Source organism: Artemia sp. Qi Xiang Cuo, chromosome 9 (assembly GCF_049724085.1).
Source record: "Artemia sp. Qi Xiang Cuo chromosome 9, ASM4972408v1, whole genome shotgun sequence".
Lineage (NCBI taxonomy): Eukaryota > Metazoa > Arthropoda > Branchiopoda > Anostraca > Artemiidae > Artemia > Artemia sp. Qi Xiang Cuo.
Window position 1 is genome coordinate 69,105,531 of NC_142802.1, and position 23,221 is coordinate 69,128,751.

The 23,221-nt window shown below is 34.4% G+C and overlaps 1 protein-coding gene across 1 annotated transcript; it reads left to right on the forward strand.

Moving 5' to 3' along the window:
• The first annotated feature begins 13,166 nt into the window (after positions 1-13,166).
• LOC148948974 (uncharacterized) lies at positions 13,167-22,983 on the forward strand. Its single transcript, XM_089094155.1, has 5 exons — positions 13,167-14,099; positions 15,177-15,534; positions 17,380-17,698; positions 19,165-19,289; positions 22,765-22,983. Exons 1-3 carry the CDS (start codon positions 13,724-13,726, stop codon positions 17,693-17,695), a joined length of 1,050 nt encoding a protein of 349 aa, XP_088950281.1. The 5' UTR covers positions 13,167-13,723; the 3' UTR covers positions 17,696-17,698; positions 19,165-19,289; positions 22,765-22,983.
• Positions 22,984-23,221: the final 238 nt, after the last annotated feature.

A 23,221-nucleotide genomic window follows, 5' to 3' on the forward strand; every position in this document is an offset into this window, starting at 1 on the left:
AGGTATCAAAGCTTAAGAACAAAAATGCTGGAATAAAATTCCAATTTTAGGCTCAATTTGAATCTTGGGCCAAATTTTTGATCAGGCATAGGTTTTAGTGAAACTCGAGTCAAAGGTCAGGGAAAAAGACATGAAAAGGGACAAGTGAAAGAGCAAGCATTTCAATACCAGTAAAACACACAAGGAAGAAACAATCATAAAAATTTCATTTACATCAAAATATATTTTTAGTATATATCAAATAAGGTGAAAAAGAAAAGCTAAAAGAAATAAGAATGATTAAAATTAAAAGAAACAAAGTTTACATATTATTTACAAAATAGTCCTCTGAACAACAAAATTGACAATTTGAGCTGTCTAGAAAATACATGTTAGTGGTATAAATATTTTTCCTTTATAAAACACAGCATAAGGAGAAAAAAATGGCAACACAAACAAGAAAACAAGCAAAAAAGCTGGGAAAATACAAATGCTTGAAATCCAAAATAAGTCATAAAACTAAAATTGAATAGAATATTAAATTAAAACAAACCAAGCATACAATGCTACTCTAGAAATAAGCCAGGTAATAATAGTATACAGCATAGTATTTAAGCTATTTATTTTATATTAATTAAAAAAAACTTCCCGAAAAATAAATTTTTCAAAGAAAAGTAAAGGCAATTTTAAAACTTAAGCTAAGCAGATACAAATACCTGTTCAAATTCAAACTCAAAACAACCAGAAATTACTATTAAAGAATAAATGAAATCCAGGACAAACAGAAATTAAATAAGCAATCATAGCAAAAGACATACAAGTAATAATGTCAATGAATAAATAGATTTTAAAGCAAGTAATGCTCAGATTGAATATGGTATAAAAACCAAGCTTAAAATGAAAAAAAAAATATTTTGCTATTGAAGTATAAATGAAACTTAAAACAAACAGAAATTAAATAGACAATCAATGCAAACAAATATACAATAGATATTGATGTAAGTGAATGAATTAATCTTGAAACGAGTGAAACTTAAATTGAATATGTAAATCAAGCTTGAAACAAACAAAAATCACTACAAACAAGAGTTAGGGTATCACCTCCTTATCTCATTGTAAAAGTCTAAAACCTACTGCGTCAATGGCTCTTTACTGAAAACCAATTTTATTACAAATATTTTCTTTTGTACTTATTATTGAAAATAAACATTAAAATTATAGCAAAATTTTGAACTAATGAGTTCTCAGCAATTAATATCATTATACATCAAATATTCAGTTTAATTTAATAGTTATTTCTAAAGCTGTTCCAGACTAATATTTTTTCAATACAAAGAAGAGTTTGGATACTGCGTCATTGGTGCTTTACTGAAAACTAATTATATTACAAATATTTTCTTTTCCAGTTCTTACAGCATTGAAAATAAAAATAAAATTACAGTGAAATAAATTCTTCAACTAATGGATCTTTCAACAGTTAATATCATTATATATCAAATATTCAATTTGATGTCATTTATACTTTCAAAGACTGTTCAAGGCTCATATAGTTTTCAGTAAAGTGCCGATGATGCAGTAGGTTTTGGACTTTTACAATGAGAGAAGGATCTCAAAGTTCTAATTGGATAGGTTTGAGGAAAAAAGGACGTGGAGGGGGGGGGCTAGGTCCCCTTCAATCTCTTTTGACTCTCAAAAGTTAAACTAGAACTTTCAATTTCCAATCAAATGAGCCCTCTTTGAAGTTTATACAAGCATCCCTTTCATAAGAATCATATAGCCTATGCCCCAGGGTATAAATTACAACGCCTGCCCCTGGGCCCTGGGGGGTTCTGTTGACACCTGAGTTTTTGTTATCTGACTTTAGAACAATTTTCAACTTAATGACTCTCTCAAAAATTCTATGGGATGCATTTGGAAAAAAGCAGCATGGGGTTGGGGCTATTTGCCCTCAAATCTCTTTTGACTCTCAGAAACTGAACTAGAACTTTCAATTTCCAATCAAATGAGCCCTCTGGAGTTTTTACAAACATCCCTTCCATCAGAACCATATATTCCCCCACGGCATAACTTACAACGCCTGCCCTTGGGCCCGGGGGGGGGGGGCGGGGTCGACTCTGGAGTTTTTGTTATATGGTATTAAACTATTTTTTAAAAAATAGCTATCTCAAAGTTCTTCTTGGATGGGTTTGATGAAAAGAGGGGGCGTGGAGGGAGGGGGAGCTAGGTGCCCTCCAATCTCTTTTGACTCTTAACAAGTTAACTAGAACTTCCAATGTCCAATCAAATGATCCCTCTTTAAGGTTTATACAAGCATCCCTTGCATAAGAACCACCTATGTCCCCAGGGCATAACTTACAACGCCTGCCCTGGGGGGTTTTGTTGACACCGGAGTTTTTGTTATGTACCATGAACTATTTTTAACACAATAGCTATCTCAAAATTTTTATCAGATACATTTTGGAGATATGATTTTTCAGAACTTTTAACTACGTTGAACAAAAGGGCTATCTCAAAATTTTTGTTGGATCTGTTTGGGGAAATGGTGGATGTGGAAGGGGTGTTAGTTGCCTTCCAATCACCCTCGACTATTAAAAGGGCACTAACCATTTAAATTTCCAATTGAATGAGTCCTTTTTGAAGTTTCTATTCAACTCTTTCTATCTAAACCTTATATGCCCCCAGGGCATAACTTACAACCCCTACCCTGAGGGCTGTGGGGTGTTGCCATGCTCAAAAACCTGATTTCCAGAATTTTCAACTACATTGAACAAAATGGCTATCCAACCAAATTTTGATTGAATGTGTTTGGGGGAAACGTGGGTATAAGAGAGGGGTTAGTTGCCATCCAATCACTTTCGACTATTAAAAAGGGCTCTGGCCCTTGAAATATCCAATTGAATGAGCCCTTTTTGAAGTTTCTATGACAAAGCAATTGTCGTATATAAAAACCCTAGTGTCCTGCTCAAAGATATAATTTTTCAGACCTTTCAACTACGTTGAACAAAAGGGCTATCTCAAAATTTTGATTGGATCTGTTGGAGAAATGGAGGATGTGGAAGGGGTGTTAGTTGCCTTCCAATCACCTTTGACTATTAAAAAGGGCACTAACCATTTAAATTTCCAATCAAATGAGACCTTTTTGAAGTTTCTACAACAATACTTTCTATATAAACCTTATATACTCCATGGGCACAAGATAGAAAATATATTTTTAAGGAGGACACTCCCCCACAACCCTCAGGGCAAGGGTTTTAAGTTATGCCCTGGGGGCATATAAGGTTTTTTATAGAAGGCGTTGTCGTAGAAACTTCATAACAGGCTTATTCGATTGGAAATTCAAAGGGCTAGTGCCCTTTTTAATAGTCGAAAGTGATTGGATGGCAACTAGCCCCCCCCCCACGCCTATCATTCCCCCAAACACATCCAATAAAAATTTTGAGATAGCCATTTTGTTCAGCGTAGTTGATTCCCAGATAGAAAATATATTTTTAAGGAGGAAACTCCCCCAAACCCTCGGGGCAAGGGCTGTATGTTATGCCCTGGGGGCATATAAGGTTTTTATAGAGGGCGTTTTCGTAGAAACTTCAAAAAAGGCTCATACGATTAGAAATTCAAGGGGCTAGTGCCCTCTTTAATAGTCGAAAGTGATTGGAGGGCAACTAGCCCCCCCCACACCCATCATTCCCCCAAACACATCCAATCAAAATTTTTAGATAGCCATTTTATTCAACGTAGTTAGAATTTTTGGAAATTAGGTTTTTAAGGATGAAAACCCCTCCCCCCACAGCCCTCAGGGCAGGGGTTGTAAGTTATGCCCTTGAGGCATATAAAGTTTTTATTGAAAGCGTTGTCGTAGAAACTTCAAAAGGGCTCATTCAATTGGAAATTGAAAGGGCTAGTTCCTTTTTTTATAGTTGAAAGTGTTTGGATAACGACTAACGCCCCTCTCATGCCCGCCATTTTCCCAAACACATCGAATTAAAATTTTGAGATATTCATTTTGTTCAACGTAGTTAAAAGTTCTTGAAATTTTGTCTTTTAGGATGATAACCCCCCTCAGAGCCCTCGGTGCAAGGGTTGTAAGTTTTACCCTGGGGGTATATAAAGTTTTTATTGAAAGCTTTGTCGTAGAAACTTCAAAAGGGCTCATTCAATTGGAAATTGAAAGGGCTAGTGCCTTTTTTAATAGTTGATATAGATTGGATAGTGACTAACGCCCCTCTCACGCCCACCATTTTCCCAAACACATCTAATCAAAATTTTGAGATATCCATTTTGCTCAACGTAGTTGAAAGTTCTTGAAATTAGGTCTTTTAGGATGATAACCCACTCAGAGCCCTCAGTGAAAGGGTTGTAAGTTATGCCCTGGGGGCATATGAGGTTTATATAGAAAGTTGTTGTATATGATTTATAGAATAGATTTTAGTCTTCCTCAAATCCAATATTTATTTACAAGATATTCTACCTATTCATGAGGTAGAAACTTTGCGAGTCGCTGGCTGGACGCTGGTCTTCTTCATCAGTATCTAAGGCATCTCAGCAGTATCCCTAGAACGACTGAGGGTATTATGTTCAAACTTTCGGGGCTACTTCTGCTCTTAAAATTTTACCAAATCAAAATACCGTAAATATATCCAAGCTATCAAAGAAAGTAAATAGATTTTTTTGATAATGGTATCAAGTTTTCCATTTTAGGTCAACTAGAGGAGGTATGAAACTAAATTAAACAGTACTATTTGTGTCCAGATTTTTAAAAGGGTGTATGTTGTTAAAAATTGCTGAAGATTTTTATCCAGTATACAAATAGCAGGCCAAACTATAAAGCCTTAAAAAACGAAAAGATTTAAAGTGTTATTTTCTTTTTCCCTGAAAAAACTATGTCAATATAAAACTATGTCAATATATGCCTTCCCAAGGCCAGAACAAAATTTGCACTTTACTGAAAAAATACAAATGATATATATATATATATATATATATATATATATATATATATATATATATATATATATATATATATATATATATATATATATATATATATATATATATATATATATATATATATATATATATATATATATATATATATATATATATATATATATATATATATATATATATATATATATATATATATATATATATATATATATATATTTATATATATCAAAATGTTAATATTATTTAATTTATTAATGTTATAAAAGAAAAAACATTTATATTTTTTTTCAGTAAAGTGTAAATTTTGTTCTGGCCATGGGAAGGCATAGGGGTTTTGCGCCCAACTTATGTTAATTTCTGCTCGTTTTGAGTTTGACTCGGTTATCTATTATAATTTCTGTTCGTTTTGAGTTGCATTTATTTATCGATACTGATTTGTAGTAGTTTCACGCTTGGTAGATTATTTGATTTTATTTTTGCTCATTTTTTGTTTAATGGAGTTCTTTACTTTTCTTTAAAATACTTATATTTTGGAAAACGTTTTTTAAATTAATTATAGTAATGAAACATTGGGGCCATATGACCTTTACTGTAGGCAACGCTAAGCGTTGCCTCTGATACAGAAAGACGTTATGAATGTGGTTATTGAAACTTATTCTTGGGCAGATATTGAAAAATTATTTTACTTAGACAAATAGAAGAGATGAGATGGGTTTTATTTTATTTTATTTTCAACAAATAATTACATCATACTTAACTAGCACTTACCACATTTTTTAAATAGCTTTATCAACCAAATATAGAAAATCGTAAAAATGTGTGATGCTTTATTAAGCCACTATTGTGGCTTTAGCAGTGTCACACAATCCAAAGTTTCATCATAAACCAAACTCATTCACTATTTCTACTCTTTCCTTACCATTCAGTATTAATCAACCCTTCCAAATAAAAAAATACCTACAAACCAACCCAAAAAATTAAAAATAGAGAAAACTAACTATCAAATATCCTCAATTCTTACCCAACAAAAACTTTAAATCTAATTTTAAACTGACACTGGTTTTCTGATTCTCTAATGTTCTCCAAGGAACTATTCCACAAATTAACTACATAATTTTTAATTACAAAACTATGAAAAATACTCCTTGACCCATACTCCTTATTTCTCAGACTAAGCTTTCACAACCTCTTGTCCTATGCTGATTATAATCTGAATTAAACTTTAAAAAAGAACTCTAAAATATTCAGGACATAATGTATTTAGCACTTTGTAAGTAAACACTCCCGCCTGATGGTCCCTGATCTGCTGAATATTTAAAATTCTAAAACTCATAAATAATTCACGCGTTTGCTGATACTGAATACAGGTCACCTAGTACCTGAAGGGCCTTATTCTGAAGAATATGCAGTCTTTAATATTTGAAGAAAAATTAGAGGCATAAATACAGCAACCATAAACAATACTCCTCTAAGATCATCAGCATAGTAGCGAGGTCCACCCTAGGAACCAAAAAGGGTGATAAAAAGCCTTGGATAACCAACGAAATTATTTTATTGTGTGCTGAGAAACGAAAACACAATAACGGGTCAGACAGAGAGAGAGCAGGGACAGATATAAGCAGTTGAAGCGTACTGTAGGAAAAGCCACCCATAGAGCCCATCGCACCTACATTAAAGACAAATGCGAACAATGTGAGTCTGATTTTAAGAAAGGCAACTCACACTTAATATATAAGAGAATTCGTGAGCTAACAAGCAAGAAAAGCCTCAGTTCTTGTGCACTGCTAGATAAAAACGGCTCCCAGATACAAAGCACAGAAGGTATCCGATCGAGATAGATGGAGCATTTCAAACAAAAGCTTAATCCTGATATCCTTCCAAACCCTGCTGTCCTGGACCTGTTTCCCGTTACTGTTTTAGACCCCAGCCCAGTTCCTCTCCGTTCTGAGGTCGAGGATGCCATCCAAGCGCTGAAGACTTACAAGGCCTCTGGCCCGGACGGGATACAGGCAGAACTGCTGAAAGTCCGGTGTGAACCACTTATAGATCTTTTCCACAAGATTGTATCCGCTGGCTGGCAAAAGAGTCATTTCCCAACTTCTTGGTGTGAAGCCAAAATTGCTGCACTACACAAGAAGGGGTCAAAGGCGGTATGTGATAATTACCGTCCTATTAGCCTAACAAGTCAAACTGCCAAGATCTTCACCCGAATTATACTCCAACAGATCAGAGCCGTGTCATCCTTAGTCATACAAGAATACCAAGCCGGTTTTCGCCCTGGGAAATAGATCGTTGATCAAATTTTCACTGTTCACCAAATTTTTGAGAAATATCTGGAATTTGGTCGCGACCTGTATCAGCTCTTCATCGACTTTAGGCAAGCATTTGACCTTATTTGGAGAAATGGCGTATGGCATATCCTCCTCCATTACAGAAACCCACGAAACCTAGTCGACCTTATCAAAGATATGTACTCAAAATTTGGGAGCCGCGTCATGACTAGTGAAGGTCTCACTGACAGTTTCCAGACGTCCACAGGTGTCCTTCAAAGATGCCTCTTGTCTCCAGAGCTGTTCAACCTATTCCTCACAGTAGTCTTATCCCTGGTGGAAACAGCTTGCGGCGCACATATAGGGGGTGTTCAGACAGATAAGCTAGCCTACGCCGACGATATCGACGTAATGGCTGAAACACCCGAGGATCTACAAGCCGTTGCTAACGACGTCTTCGAAGCCACTAGTTCTTTGGAATGATCATAAAGGTATCAAAAACAAAGGCTATGTGCTGCTCACGAAAGCCGCAGGATACAGTTAAGCCAGATCTGAAACTTAATGGAGAGAGTATCCAGTTGGTTGACGAGTTCCCTTACCTCGGTAGTCTGATCACCAGCGACAACAGTCTATCAAAAGACATTAAAAGACGTCTTGCCCTCGCGAGTTTCAGTTTCAAGGCCCTTATGCCCATATGGAAAAGCAAGGATTTGTCTTTGCGGCTTAAGACACGACTTTTCGATACCCTGATCATCCCCATCGCAATCTACTCATGTGAAACATGGACACTGAAGGTAAATGACAATCGTCGACTCGCAGCATTTGAAACTAAGTGCCTCCGCCACATCGCCGGGATCACTTACCTTGATAGAATCTCAAATGTCGAACTTCTCGAGCGCCTTAAAGTACAACAAACAATTCTCATGAAGATCCAGCTCCAGCAACTTCGATGGCTCGGTCACGTAAAACGGATGAGTCGGTCCCGTCTCCCAAAAATCACCTTCTAAGGCCAAATTCACGGTTCTCGTCCTCTTGGTCGTCCCCCAAAAAGGTGGAAGGAAAACTTTGCACCTCACCGTCTCCCGGACCTCCTTCGCCTAGCAGGAGACCGTGAAGCATACAAAAGGTACATCCACGCCATTACGAAGAAAGAGGCCCCAAAACGACCTTCAAGGACGGATGGGACTTAAGTCAAGTAAGTCAAACAATAAAAGGATGAAAAACAGTATGATATACATTTCTTAAAACAGTTAAAGGCAGAGGCGTAGCTCCAGCATTTTTATTGAGGGGGCAAACAAGTTCCACATCCAGAGAGTTAAGGGGCATGGGCTATATAATAGCTTTTTTTCAATTTATTGGGGGGGGGCAACTGTCCCCCCTTGCCATCCCCAAACGATGCCACTGGTTAAAGGTAACTCGTTTTTCAATCGCTGCATCACTCCAAGACCTCGTACAAGTTCATCATATAATTATATAAAATAGTTTATCATGTTATCTCCTTATAAAATTTATTATGTTGCTTTAAAGTAGTCCATCTTGTCTCAATTATCCATGTTTTAATGTGAGACTTAGAAACAGCAGGTATCTATTTGAAAAATTTGCTATACAACTTGTGAAATAGGACTTTAAACTTAGCCAACCATGTTTTCCTTGAAAGAGAAAGGCCAAAAAATGCCTGATCAGTAAGATCAAAGCTCTTGGATTTTCTTCAAGCATTGTAGTTTGTTCAATGACTAAGTATCATATTAAACAGCTTATTCATCACAGTAGGGTCCATAAATTTGTGATTATACTGCAGAGAAGGATGCCAGAGAGGTCTTAAGGAAACAGGAAGCAAAGAATAAAGATAAGACATATTAAATTAAAGTTTAAACACCAATGAAAAACAAACAGTAATACTTAGTAATAAAAAGGTTTCTTTGGTGCTTTACTTACAATTCACTATTAAGTGTTGGAACCTTTATTTTATTGCTGTTTATTTAACCAAATGGAAAATTGTGGCATCATCTGTTAAATCATGGCAAGATTTGGTAAAACTGCTGCGTTTACTGACAAAGTTCAAAATATTTGTAGATGACATGTCATTATCCTCATGGTCTTTATTGAACAAACAAAGAATTTTAGCGGCGTCGAAAAAATCTACGATTCTACCGACTTATTTTTATTTTGCCAATTGACCAAAAACATTGGAGAGGGGCTACCCAATACGTGACGGCCCTGTCTACAGTTATATTTAGCTCTTGAAAAGGGTACTATTTTCTAAAATTTCTGCCTATGCACCCATCCCTTCAATAGAAATAGCTGGGTGGTACACGGGAGCCACAACACTGTTTACTAAGTCACTCCTAGTACTGTAACTGATAGTATTAAGCAGTTATTTATTATCAATACAGTTTCACTTCTATATCCCTCACTATATTTCTTATTTTCATGTATATATTTTAACTTTAATTCCTTTTTTGGCTAATAAATTTGCTAAGGTCTTCTGTTTCAAATTTTATATTGTTCTGCTCAGATTCTTTATTTTGTTTAATTCAAGTACTAAAATTCTACTGCTCACTGATATTGGCAAAAAGTCCAAAGCACTCAGTTTTGCCTTCTTTAGTCGTATTAATTTTAGTACCCCTCACCAATATACATCTAATTACAACTAATTATAATATTGCAAAACTAGGGATCAATTTTGCATTGAAAGCTCCAAATAAAACTTCAAAGCCCATTTTAGTTGTTTATACTTATGCACAATGTCTAAATTTTTGGATACAGGCCTGACTTTGGATTTTTGAATGGTTAGGTCTATTTAATCTGAAGTTGTTGTTTGCAAAAAATGGGTCTCCTTGTACTCTCTTATATGCTAAAAAATGCCTGAGCAGTAAGATCAAAGCTCTTGGATTTTCTTCAATCATTGTTGTTTGTTCAGTGATGCAAGATTTTAGCACATTGGTTAAGCAAAAACTGTTCCTTGTATTTTTTAGTCTTTGTTTTATCGATTTGTTTAATTACATGAATGTCTTGTTGAGGAGGAAGTGTTCAGTTTGGATAAAAGCCATTTTTTGGTCCATGTGAAATCTAAGGCTCAAAATCCCTATGCCTTCCCAAGGCCAGAACATAATTTGCACTTTACTGAAAAAATATAAATGTTTTTACTTTTATAACATAAATAAATCAAATAATGTTAACATTTTGATTACTAAATATCAGTATATGTATATTAAACTGACAATGCACATTCATTTGTATTTTTTTTTTCAGTAAAGTGCAAATTATGTTCTGGCCTTGGGAAGACATAGGGGGTTTTGAGCCCTAGTCATGTTAATTTTTGCTCGTTTTAAGTTTGATTCGGTTATTTACTGTAATTTCTGTTCGTTTTGGGTTTCATTTATTTATCGATGCTGATTTTTGGTAGTTTCATGCTTGGTAGATTATTTGATTTTATTTTTGCTCATTTTTGGTTTAATGAATTTCTTTACTTTCCTTTGAAAAATTTATTTCGTGGAAAAAGTTTTTTTAATTAATTTCTGTTTGTTTTATATTGACAAAGTCTACTCTGGGAAAAAGAAAATAACACTTTAAATCTTTTCGTTTTCAAGACTGTATAGTTTGGCCTGCTATTTGTATGCTGGAGAAAAATTTTCCGTAATTTTTAACTACATACACCGTTTTAAAAATCTGGACACAAATAGTAGTGTTTAATTTAGTTTCATATCTCCTCTAGTTGACCTGAAATAGAAAACTTGATACCATTCGTAAAAAAAAAATCTGTTTACTTTCTTTGATAGCTTAGAAGCACTTACGCTATTTTGATTTGGTTAAATTTTAAGAGCAGAAGTAGCCGCGAAAGTTTGAACATAATACCCGTGGTCGTTCTTGGGATACTGCTGAGATGCCTTATTGGGAATTAGCATTCACTTAGTGCATTTCGATTTAATATTATGGCAACATTTAGTTTTTAAACATAATGGGCAAATGGAAGGGTGAGTGTGGGAGGGGGATTATTTGCCCTCCAATTACATTCAACTATTAAAAAGGGCATTAGCCCTTTCACTCAGTTTTACATGTAGGGATGTTCTGCGGAAGTTTTTCAAGGGTTTAGAAATGTTTGGGGGGGAGGGCCACGGGATAAATTCTCCATTGGAGAACATCCCTATGTGCATTTATCACACGTACATGGTTAGAGAAAATCTGGTCTGAGCCCGACCAGAGTGAAAATAAAATATTGCATGATTTTTACATAGGGGAAAGCCAGTTATATACTTCGCACTTGCATGGAAATTGATAGATATAATACACCCGTTTTAACGTTAAGAGGCCACGAACTAGGAAAACTCATGAGAAATGATAGGCTTCTGTTGCTGATCTTGTGAGGACCTATCTACCGCGCTTTCTCTCTATCGTCAGGTGCTGGGAACTGATAGAAATTATAGAAGTTTGTCGTGTTAGAAACCGTAGCATCTAATGTGAGGTGATCACTGCCTTTCAACTTTGTGGTGACGAGTTAGGCTTCCTTACAGCTATCTCCACGTGTGACCAAAGTGTATAGTTTTCATGCAATGTTGCAGTTTCTAATATTTTTCATATACCTATATTAGAAATTAAAGTTTTTTTCTACTATTGAGATCTCTCCCTAACCCCCCTTTGAGTGTTCTTTCCCCCTTTTTGAAAAATTATTTCAGTTATATTATGTCAATAGGTCTTGACGGACAACTCTTAACATTATGACTTCTGCACATTTAAAATCACTAAGGAAAGAATAGTTTTTGTTTTGTTTATTGCTATCGAAATTCTTTTTAATATTTTTGGTTTCTATTGGGGTAGGCTAATTCAAACTTACAGTTTGCAAACACAGATACGTTACGGTCAATACGTTATAACTGAAACTGAAATATGTTGTACTTTATAATAAAGGGATTTGTTGCATGTGTTTATTTTAGATTAAAGGGTATTAAAGTGAGGCCTTTGGGCCCACGTTTTTCCAACCCTAGCCCTTCTATTTATTCATTTAAATGCAATCGTGGACATGTTATGCATTTCCAAAATCAGAGTTACACAAGGTCTTCGAGGTTTTCGAAAATTGTTCAGTCAATTGTATTAGGATGACTATGTTTTAGATTTAAGACTATTTAGATAATCTTACAAAGACTTTTCTTACAATAGGAACACATTTGGCAACCAATTGGAAATAATTTTCTATTTTTGTTTTGTTTTATATTTATGAAAGTACAAAATAGCAAAGATGGCGTAAAGTCCATCCATCAATGTGAACAGCTGATCGACTTCTTCAATGGACGAATCAGAGTGAAAAACTATTATCAGAGTTTTACTAATTAACGTGCCTAAGAACAAATATCGTTCGATATTCGATATCGAACGATATTCGTCAAGAGGGAAGGGTTCCCTCTTCACTCTCCTCTAGGAAACAAAATATGTGGTGAAATCGCAACACTTTTTATAAATCGGAAAAACCTCTGTTATTTTGTTTCTTTCAAAGGGAAGGATTTTAGGGCCAGGGCTCTCCACCAAAATCCTAATTTTACCAAATTTTTCGGCACTTCCTGTTGAAATTGTTAAATTTTTTATTCCCCCCTCTGAAAACTTTCTCAGTACTTGCCTATATAGATAATACACATTAAATATTAATACATATTACATTTAATACATATTAAATTTAATACAAGTTTAATACATATTAGACGGTTATTTGGTCTTTTATCTCCACGAAGAATGTGTTGTACAAACTTTTTTTTATGATGTCATAATCTTTATTATTTTTTATTTTATGGAAACTTAAAGCTTAATAATTCTTGTTTGCAAAATATCGAAAGAAAAGATAACTGGGAAAAATAGTTTTACCTATTGTTTTGACAAGTTTTTGTTTGAACAGGGTTTGCCCATGATGTCATATCTTCTTTGAGCGTTTGTAATCTTTGAGCTAGAGTAAAATTACATTTTATTTTAGGTTAATGAGTCTTTAGATAAGATGCCTAAAGGATTGTTTGACTATTCCTCGGAAGAAGATGTAAATCCTTTCTCTGAAGAAGAAAATGAGCTTGGTTCAAAGTCTCTACCGCAATCCATATATAAAACTGTGCCGAAATCTAGCTTAGACCGGATTGTGAGATTGAACTTGGGTGTTAATGTTAACATGTCATGCAGCGATAGTTTTTTCTGCAATACAAATTTGTCAGGAGTGCTAGATAGTGATGATGATGACAATGATATTGAAAATTCGGAGGTGAAAAATTCCGGAAAGGTAGAATTCTTAAGTAGCAAACTTCGGAATATTAACATTACCAGAGAAAACGGTTTAAGCGAAACTAAACTCATGCCAATCGAATTAAGTTTTGGCAAGAAGAAAAAAAGTAAAGGGCTTTTCGATGACGTTTCAGCCACTGAAAGTGAAGAATCAAATGAGAGCTCGGATACAGAAAATTACAGCTTTTACACTGGCTTATCCTTAATTTCTGGTGGCTATATAGCTTCTCAAGGTTTAGCCAGACATCCGACTGAAATGGAGCCAATGAATCACTTTAATGACAATGAAAATGGTAACCATAAGCGGTATTTTGAAGAGCAAAGGGGTACCTTCGAGCTTGAAGATATCATCTAAAGATAATAAACAAGATACAAAAGAGCAGTTTACTTTAGTTTCTTTACGGGAAACTTACCTTCAAAGCTCCTGTGTTATGGAATCAGTATTTGCTGACATAGATATGGGATTTGGAAACAGTTTGAAGGGCGAAGAAATTAAATCATCCCATGCTGCATCAAAATCAAACTTACAGAAGGTACAAAATGAATTTAAACCAGTCAGTCAACTGGAAGAAAAAAGAAATCTAGCAAGTGTACCACTTGTAACAGGTCATCCAAAAATAAAAGAACCTGGCAGCCCTGCTGAAATTCTTAAAGGTAAAGAAAAATATTACTACATTTTGAATTTTGTCTTATTGATGCACTGAAGGAGTGTATAATCACATAGCTTCTTTTTTCTTCGAATGAAGGTGGTAGGAGTTGTCTCGATACCTTTGGAAACTGAAAAAGATGTGCAATTTTTCTTTCTTATATGAAAAGATCGGTCTAAAGTGGTTTCAGACAAAACTTGCCTACAAGGCTTTGTAAAAAAAAATTACATAGTAGAATTAAATAGTTTAGAATTTTCTAGTTCAGATTGGTAAAAATGCACCTGTGATTTTTTCGTTCTTATCAAAGCCCTATGAAAGCAGCAAAGTTTGTTAAGTTACCAATTTTACATACTCTTTCCTGCAAGATTGGTGAAGGTTTTGACCTTAAGCTCATGAGTTGCAGTAGACACTTTTAGTGTATTTACTCAAATGTTGTGCCATCCGAAAGTTTTTCTGTTTGTAGTGAAAATGTCCCTTCCTGTTGAGTAAAGCCTTTCTACTGGAAGAGATCATGGTAAAACATTGCTGTAATTACAGTAGGCTGTAGCCTATGTTTCGAACCAAATTTGGAAATTTCATGACTTGCAAGTTTGAAGGAAAAGGAAATACCTCTGCTAGGAATGGAAAGTCAGTAAGAACCAAGGAGTCTGTACTACTAGTCAACAAAATTACTTTATTCAAAAATTCTACCACATTTATGTTTAAAAAGCATGTAAGAAGGGTTTAGAAACACTTAAGAAGAAAAAAATCTAAAGAAATTTTTAAGTAGCCTACTCGAAAAAGCATCCAAGTTCTTTTATAGCACTAATGTTGAGGCTATTTGTAAATTCGTCAATCCCAGAAACTCGATTGATCTACATTACAACTATAACTGTATCTGGAAAAGGGAGGAGGGGGAGGTCAAATTCATGGGATTAACGCAAAGAACAATTAGCTACAAAGTGACCACAACTGTGGGGTATTTTTTATGCCCGGCTCTGTTACACAAACTACTTTTAGACTAAAAGATTAGATCGTTCTTGTTTTTTTTATCTTTTTGATTTCAATTGAGAATATTCTTAAGTAATACTTGATTATGTTTTAGAAAATGGAAGATATTGTCATCAAAAGCACTTCGTACGTCGAGGACAAACTCGATGTCAAGAAACTTGTAACAAACTGAAAGATTGCAAAATCCATCGATGTGACCATCCTTGCGAATTTCCTCACTATTCTCATAAATGTAGTGAGGAGGTGATGAGGAAGCTATCATGTGGTCATGAGATAAACGTATCCTGTGGACAAACTACAACTACAGAGCGTTGCAATGCCAAAACCAAGACCACTTTTAAATGTGGCCATGAAGGAGTTGGAAAGTGTGGGCAAGCTTCAACAATGAACTGTGGCGGTAGAATTGAAACAAAGCTTGCTTGTGGTCATTCTACAGTATACACCTGTAATGGGTAAATTGATTGCTTATTTTGTATATATATTTTTTTTTGCAAACGATGTAAAAAGTTAATCAAAGGTCATTATGACCAAACTATCAACGTTTTTTTCCTTCTTTTAGCTTAAACGTGTATAAGACACATTCTTTTCAAAAGATTGTTTAATTTACACCTTGAAAAACTGGCTAAGAAATATTCATAGCACTGGATAATATGCTGAAATTGAATATACAATCTGAACGCTGAATTTGTATTTTACCCACGATTTTGCGCAATCGTGGTTGAAAATCATTGTATTGGAATCTAGGTGCTCCAGACGTAAGAAAAAATCTTTATTATGCACAAAATTGTATTTTTGCATGGTTTTGTATGTTAAATTAACAATTGCTCTGAGATTATTCTCTATACCCGTAGTTCTTACCAAATGATGCTTTGAGTTTTTTATTATTATTATTATTATTATTATTCTTGTCCCAAACATCAAAGGTTGCTATCAAAAACTTCAAAGCATTATTGCAAACAAACTAAGAGTGCTAGACAAATTTCTAGAATTTTATTTTTGAATTCAGCCAACAGAATGCAACGGAAAATTCTCATAAACAATAAAAAAATATTTTTATTCATAACAACTGGAGCTCAGGAAAAATATTTTTAATTGATTACATTAACATTTTATCTCAGAGGAAAATTCCGATTGATAATTTGAAACACAGTTTTTATTATTATTATTATTATTATTCCACTCGATTAACTGTCCATAGGTCTGGGGTCCCATTGAAGCTTATGTTGCAAAAACGTTTCCTTGAACTGAAATACAATTCGTTAGTCATCTCTCTCCCAGCACAAAATTTGAAGTTCCCTTGCCAAAGCCACCCCCTCCCCCCATTCAGTTCTCCAATGAACCTGAAATTTTCAATTTTGTCGCCCTTGAAACTGTCGTTATTTTACAGATAATTTGAAAACTCGGTTGCATATACTGTCTGTTGATGTAGGTGTATCATATCCGTTGTATGCTTTTGGGAAACCTTGGCCAGGTGAACTATCCCCAAGAGCATCTATCTGATCAGAAACCAAGACTAAAGATGGCCATATTTCTGCTAAAAACAGTCCGTGAATAATGGCTAACGTAGATAATTTAGTGTTATGACCCCTGGGGCTATGGGAATTATGTCTTCCCGCAGGCTTACTTTTTATACCTTTTGATGTATCTGAACAAAATAACTAGTTCAAAATTATTGCTCCTAAATTAGGGGTGTTACAAAGGCCCGTCTAATATAAAAAGGCTCAGGAGGGAGGCTGGTTGACCTCAATTCTCTTTTTGCCTTTCAACAGGACACTAGAACTTCCACCTGTTAATCGAATGGGCCAGGCCCCCTCCTAACAGGAAAGGATCTAGGATTTGTTTAGGGGAGGAGGGGGGGTACAAAATAGGTTGATTCGATAAACTTGCGTTGGGAGCAAGCTTAATTAACAGCAAACTTGCGTTAATTAAGTCATTTACACTACTTTAGACTAAGTTCGGGGGGGGGGTGCGCCCCCCTTGATCCGCCACTGCCTCCTAAATTTGTGTGGCCATCCTTTTTTTACGGAGTGGCATCGGAAAATCGTTTTTGGCTCTGTTTAAGAGAAAAAAAACTCATATATTAGTCCCTGGATTGCCTATGCCAGCCACAATGGCTGTTGTACTAAGCATCCCTAAGAGTTGAAAGAAACTGAATGTTGGTCCGTATACCTTGCTATGTAGAAGAAGAAGAGTTTATCTTTCTTTCGACTTACTTGTATTTCTTTTTTTTTTTGTCCATAAATTTTAGTTCTTGAAAATTATTTCTTTCATTTCACATTATTTTTTTCTTATTTTAGTGGAAAAATACATTGTCAAGAAACTTGTAACAAACTGAAAGATTGCAAAATCCATAGATGTGACCATCCTTGCGCATTTCCTCACTATTCTCATAAATGTAATGAGGAGATGGTGAGGAAGCTAGCATGTGGCCATGAGATAAACGTATCCTGTGGACAAACTACAACTACAGAGCGATGCAATGCCAAAACCAAGACGATTTTTAAGTGTGGGCATGAAGGAGTTGGAAAGTGTGGGCAAGCTTCAACAATGAACTGTGGTAGTAGGATTAAAACAAAGCTCTCTTGTGGTCATATCTACAGTATACACTTGTAAAGGGTAAATTGATTGCTAATTTTGTATGTTTTTTTTTTTTTTTTTATTTTTTTTTTTTATTTTTTTTTTTTTTTTATACATACATATAACGATATAAAATATGTTTCAAAGGTCATTATGAAAAACTATCAATTATACATATATAGGCCTATATATATATATATATATATATATATATATATATATATATATATATATATATATATATATATATATATATATATATATAATTTGTGTAACTTTTTAACTTGTGTAAGACATGTTTAAAAGGTTGTTTCTTTTTAAAAGGTTGTTTAATTCACATCTTTAAAAACTGGCTAAGAAATAATCTTAGCGCTGGATATCATTTCTTGTTTTAAGATCTAAAATGTGCAGCTCGAATTTAAATCTAAAATCGTGAATTCGAATTTCTATCACCCACGATTTTGCATAATTGTGATTCAGATCATTTTATTGGAATTTATGTGTTTCATAGCTAAGGAAAAATATTATTCACAAAAATGTATTCTTGTACGGTTTTTTATGTTAAATTAACAGTTGCTCTCAGATTATTCTTAATACCCATGGTTCTTCTCGAATTATGCTTTTAGTTTTTTTTTTTTTTTTTTTTTTTTTTCCCAAACATCAAAGGTTGCATCAAAAACTTCAAAGCATTATTGCATACAAACTAAGAGTGTTAGAAAAATTTCTAGAATTTTGCTTTTGAATTCAACCAACAGAACTGCAACGGAAAATTTTCATAAACAATAAAAATTACTTTTATTCAAAACAACTGGAGTTCAGGAAAAAGAACTTTTTAAATAACTGAATCTCGGAAGAAAACTCCGATTGATAATCTGCAGTACTGTTTTTTTTTTTTTTTTTTTTCGCTCGGTTAACTGTCCATGGAAGTTTATGGAAGTAAATGTCCCATTGAAGTTTATGTTGCAAAAAATGTTTCCGTCAACAGAAACAAAATTTGTTTGTTGTCTTCCCTCCCCCAGCACAAAATTTGAACTTCCGTTGCTGACATTTTTTTTTCTTTCATATATATTTACCTCGCTTGGTTGACTGTCCATAGGTCTGGGGTCCAATTGAAGCCTATGTTGCAAAAATGTTTCCGTGAACAAAAACAAAATGTTTTGTCGTCTCCTCTCCATCAGCGCAAAATTTTAAGTTCTCTGGCCAGCTCAAAATTTTAAGTTCTTTTTTACGGAGTCGTAGCGGGAAAAGGTTTTTGGTTCTGTTTAAAAAACTCATGTTTTAGTCCCTGGATTGTCTATACCAGCCACAATGGCTGTTCTAAGCATCCCTAAGAGGCGAAAGAAACCGAATGTTGATCCGTATACCTTGTTACATAGAAGAAGGAGAGTTTATCTATTTATCGACTTACTCGTATTTCTTTTTCTTTGTCCATAAATTTTAGTTCTTGAAAATTGTTTATTTCACATGTTTTTTTTTTTATTTCAATATTTTATTTCTTATTGTAGTGGAAAAATAAATTGTCAAGAACTTTGCCCCAAGAAACTTGCTTGCGGTCACGGCTGCCCCAACTTCTGCAGCGAGCCTTGTATAGAACCAGCCCAGTGCCAACTATGTATTGACTTGGACGAAGGTAATTTTTTACTCTTTATTATTATGGAAACTTCTTACTTTTTGGTGGGAACTACTTTTAGCGGATAAACTAGTTAGTGATTACTGAAGTTCTCATTAGTTCACTTGCAGGGTTTTTATCCCGGCAATATCATTTGCGCTTTTATTTCACACATGAGACTATTCTTCTGTGTCTGAACAATATTTAACGTTTTGAATTTATGTCGGAAGTAAATTGTTGGAAATTTGTAATATACTAATGTAATTTGTTTCGCCCAAAAAAAAGGGGAACTTCGTTTAAAAGAAATCAATGTAGAATTTTTTCATTCCTAATCTGTTTTTAATTTACATCTTCTTTTGTTTAAAATTTTAAAAAAAATGATAGATCTATCATTATCATTTTGACGAAGATTTTACATTTTTTTTTCGAGAAGTTTTGTGCACCATTTGAATTTTTTCAGCAGGCTGCTCATAAATTTTTTCAAAAGTTAAGATGAATTAAACAGCTGTGCAGTAAGAAAAATTGAAAAAAAATCTCTTTAATCTAAAAAAGAATCTTGAATAATAAATGGCAAGTATTAACTATAGTGTTTTTAATAACTAGATCATTTCTGTTCACTGTTATAATAACATTTGATTTTTTTTTTATTTTAGTTATTCTTGTAAATATTTTTAAGGTCTAATTCTTGGAAATCTTACAACATAAGTGGCACCAGGAAATTTCCAGAGATGGGCAGCTTGTTAGGAGAGCTTTGTTTTACCAAGATCTAAATAAGAATATTTTCCATTTTTGTGTTGTTAACTATTTCCGTGTTTGTTCCCGGGGGGAGGAATGACATTGTCCTGGAACCATTTTCCAGTGTTCATGCATTACAACCTAAATATTCGCTCGACATGGTTGCTGAGCTAGTATTCTCCTTCACTTAAGTATTTTCTGACGAGAATAGAATACACCAGTAGAAATGCCTTTAGACATCAAAATGAACAATTGGTAATACTAAGAAAAATTACCAAATGATCAAAACACCACGTCATAAGTAGCTGTCGCACTAGGGATTACAGGGGTTAGTGTATTGTAAGATGTCTAGAAGGTTTTCTCTCAACACCGTATGATAACGATAGGTAAGACTTGTAAGAGGCAGAGAATCTTGCCAAAGGATGGCCGGAAGGTTAAAATTTTGGAGAAGTCATACACGAAAAAGATTGGAGTTCATAACTTATGTTTATATGATTCGGTGGACCAAAAAATTATGATAGTCAGAAAAACGTCTTGAATCCACATTTTAAATTAAAAGATCTATGGTTTAAAATCTAGGTATAGGCCCCCCGTCGAAGAATCTGTAGATTAAAAAGGTCAATATTTTCTGCATTTCTTTGTTTGTTGATTTTTTTTTTTGGGAGGGAGGTCTAGTGGTTAACTTAAAAATTTGAATAACATCTCCTATAAAAGTTTTAGTACAAAGAATCTATACTGCCGACGAAAAAGGTTTTTGGAAGATGAAGGTGGAAATTTGTTTTCCCAATGGATTGGTTTAAACGTCTTTGAAGTTTGAAGTAAATTAGCATTGGAAATCGACGAAGACAAGCGGTACAAGCTAAAAACTGGTTTTAGTCCCTAAACTTTTGGAGGGTACTTGTCTCCTTTAGGGGTAACTTAACAAACTTATTTGGCAATATCTTTTCCTATGAAAAATACATTGAAAAAGAAATAGATTCTCTATGTTATATTCTATATAATTTACTTTATTCTCTTCTTTCGTAGGCTCAAAAATTGTTCACGTCAAATCAAAGTATTCAAACTTGAGGGAATAGCTTTATAGGATCCCTTCGAATAAAATTTTTTTTATGCTTTGGATGCCCAATTATTATAAGAAATATAAACCGAGAATAGGGTATCCTATATTGAACAGTTTATCTTAATTAATTTGAGTCCTGCTCTATTAATAGGCCATCATTCCAATTCATTTCTCACAATATCTGGCTGACTACGTAATTTCAAGAATGTTATTAACTAAAGAGAAACTTGCTCCAGCAGTATGTTTAATCATTCCAAATAGCTGTTGACTAGATCGGAGAAAATATTTTTTCAATAAAGATAAGAACTAGATTAAACTGCACAGGATGATTCCTAAGAAAAACAGTCCTTTGTTCGATTGCCTCTGCCTCAGACAGATTCTTAGTCTTTCTCATGGAAAGAGTCAGTGACGCCGAAATTTGAATACATTTTTGACGTAAATATGACGTTGGTGCACTAATAAAGTTAGACACCGCATAACTTTATTTTGTCAGGTATGTCGGAGGCCAGATACCAATCTGACCCAACCGGTGTTGAATCAAATACCCTTGATTAGTTTCAAGAAGAAGCGGGAGGAGTAGGCATTGACCTGGCTCAATATACTCAAGAGGGACCGTTGGAGCTTTTGACGGCACCATTGAAGATAAGATTAACAATAGTTGTAGATCACTTTACCTCGCTGAAGACCAAGCAGCATCGAACTCAATAGTCTTCCTGATGGTAGCGCAAGGGAAACAACTCACTATACGAAGCTGTCCGAGGTCAACACTGCTGCATACGCTTCTTCTCCATCCCAATATATTTAAAAACTCCCTCTTTACATCCTCCCACCCCATTTGAAGGCGACCTGCCTTTCGTTTGGCCCTAGACGGCTGACTAACTAGGACTATCTTTGGCAATTTGTCATCCTGCATCTGCAAAACTTATCTTAGCCGTCTCACCCTTTCTCTCACTATAGTCCTTGAAAGTCATATTGAACCACATTTTCGTACAACATATTGTTTGAGATACTTTCAATGAGGCGGGTACCCAAAACCATCCCTAGGCAGTTTCTCTGGAAAACAAGTAGCAATTCCTCCTCCCAAACAATTAGTTATCTCCAAGTTTGAATCAAAATCTATCTTATAGTACTAATTCAGGGCTGGTGGAATAATAGCGATACAAAGCTTATCCCAAGAAACAAGACACATAAGACATACTGTCTCATAATACTTAATAAAAATCCTTCCAGGAAGCATACTGCCTAATGGCACTTCCTATGCCAATTTATATACATATATATATATATATATATATATATATATATATATATATATATATATATATATATATATATATATATATATATGTGTGTATATATATATATGTTTTTGTATGGATATGGTATATATAAATGTAATAGGAATTAATTAATTGACTTTTTAGGCTATATGTCACCCCACCAATTTTAATCTGTAATAAAATAGACGTCAACGGTGATCTTTAAAAAGCAAATGATATAAATTGATCTCATATGCTAATATGGTGATATATATTATATGCTATATAGGTGCATATAGCATATATGCTATATGCTAATATAGGTGATATATATCATATGCTAATATGGTGATATATATGCTAATATATATTTTCTCATATGCTAATATGGTGAGTACTAACCAGAATCTGATTTGTTAAGCATCTTTTTTCTTCTTTTCAGAAATCCAAAAGCGTAGAATTAAAACGTACCAAGATTTGGCAACGCAGAAAGCGATAGAATTTAAGAATGAGGCAACAAAATTCAAAATTATTGATTTGGATCCTTCATCCTCTGCATTTTTGGATGTGAGAGATAAAGTTTTGAAATATATCCAACCTACCCATAGCTGGTATCCTGAATTGACTTCAGTCAAGGAAGTTTTCAATGCAGGTCTGCTTGAAGCTTTTCATTCTTGTCAAGCCAACTTAATCAAAGCTTCAAATACACGTGAGAAATTCCACGGTACGAATGCTGAAGCTTGTGAGAAAATCATACGTAATGGCTTTCGATTACCTCGGAATGACGGCCAAGTTCGAATGTTTGGTTGCGGTATTTATTTCGCAACCGATTCTAGTAAGAGTGCTCAGAGCCTTTATACCAAAGGATCTAATGTATTACTTTTATGTGATGTGTCGTT

What these genes read in the sequence shown, in the direction of transcription:
- LOC148948974 (XM_089094155.1), top strand. Translation starts at nt 13,724, where the DNA reads ATGACAATGAAAATGGTAACCATAAGCGGTATTTTGAAGAGCAAAGGG. An exon ending in CCCTGCTGAAATTCTTAAAG is followed by an intron (nt 14,100 to 15,176) that starts GTAAAGAAAAAT and finishes ATTATGTTTTAG; the next exon opens with AAAATGGAAGATATTGTCAT. An exon ending in ACAGTATACACCTGTAATGG is followed by an intron (nt 15,535 to 17,379) that starts GTAAATTGATTG and finishes TTCTTATTTTAG; the next exon opens with TGGAAAAATACATTGTCAAG.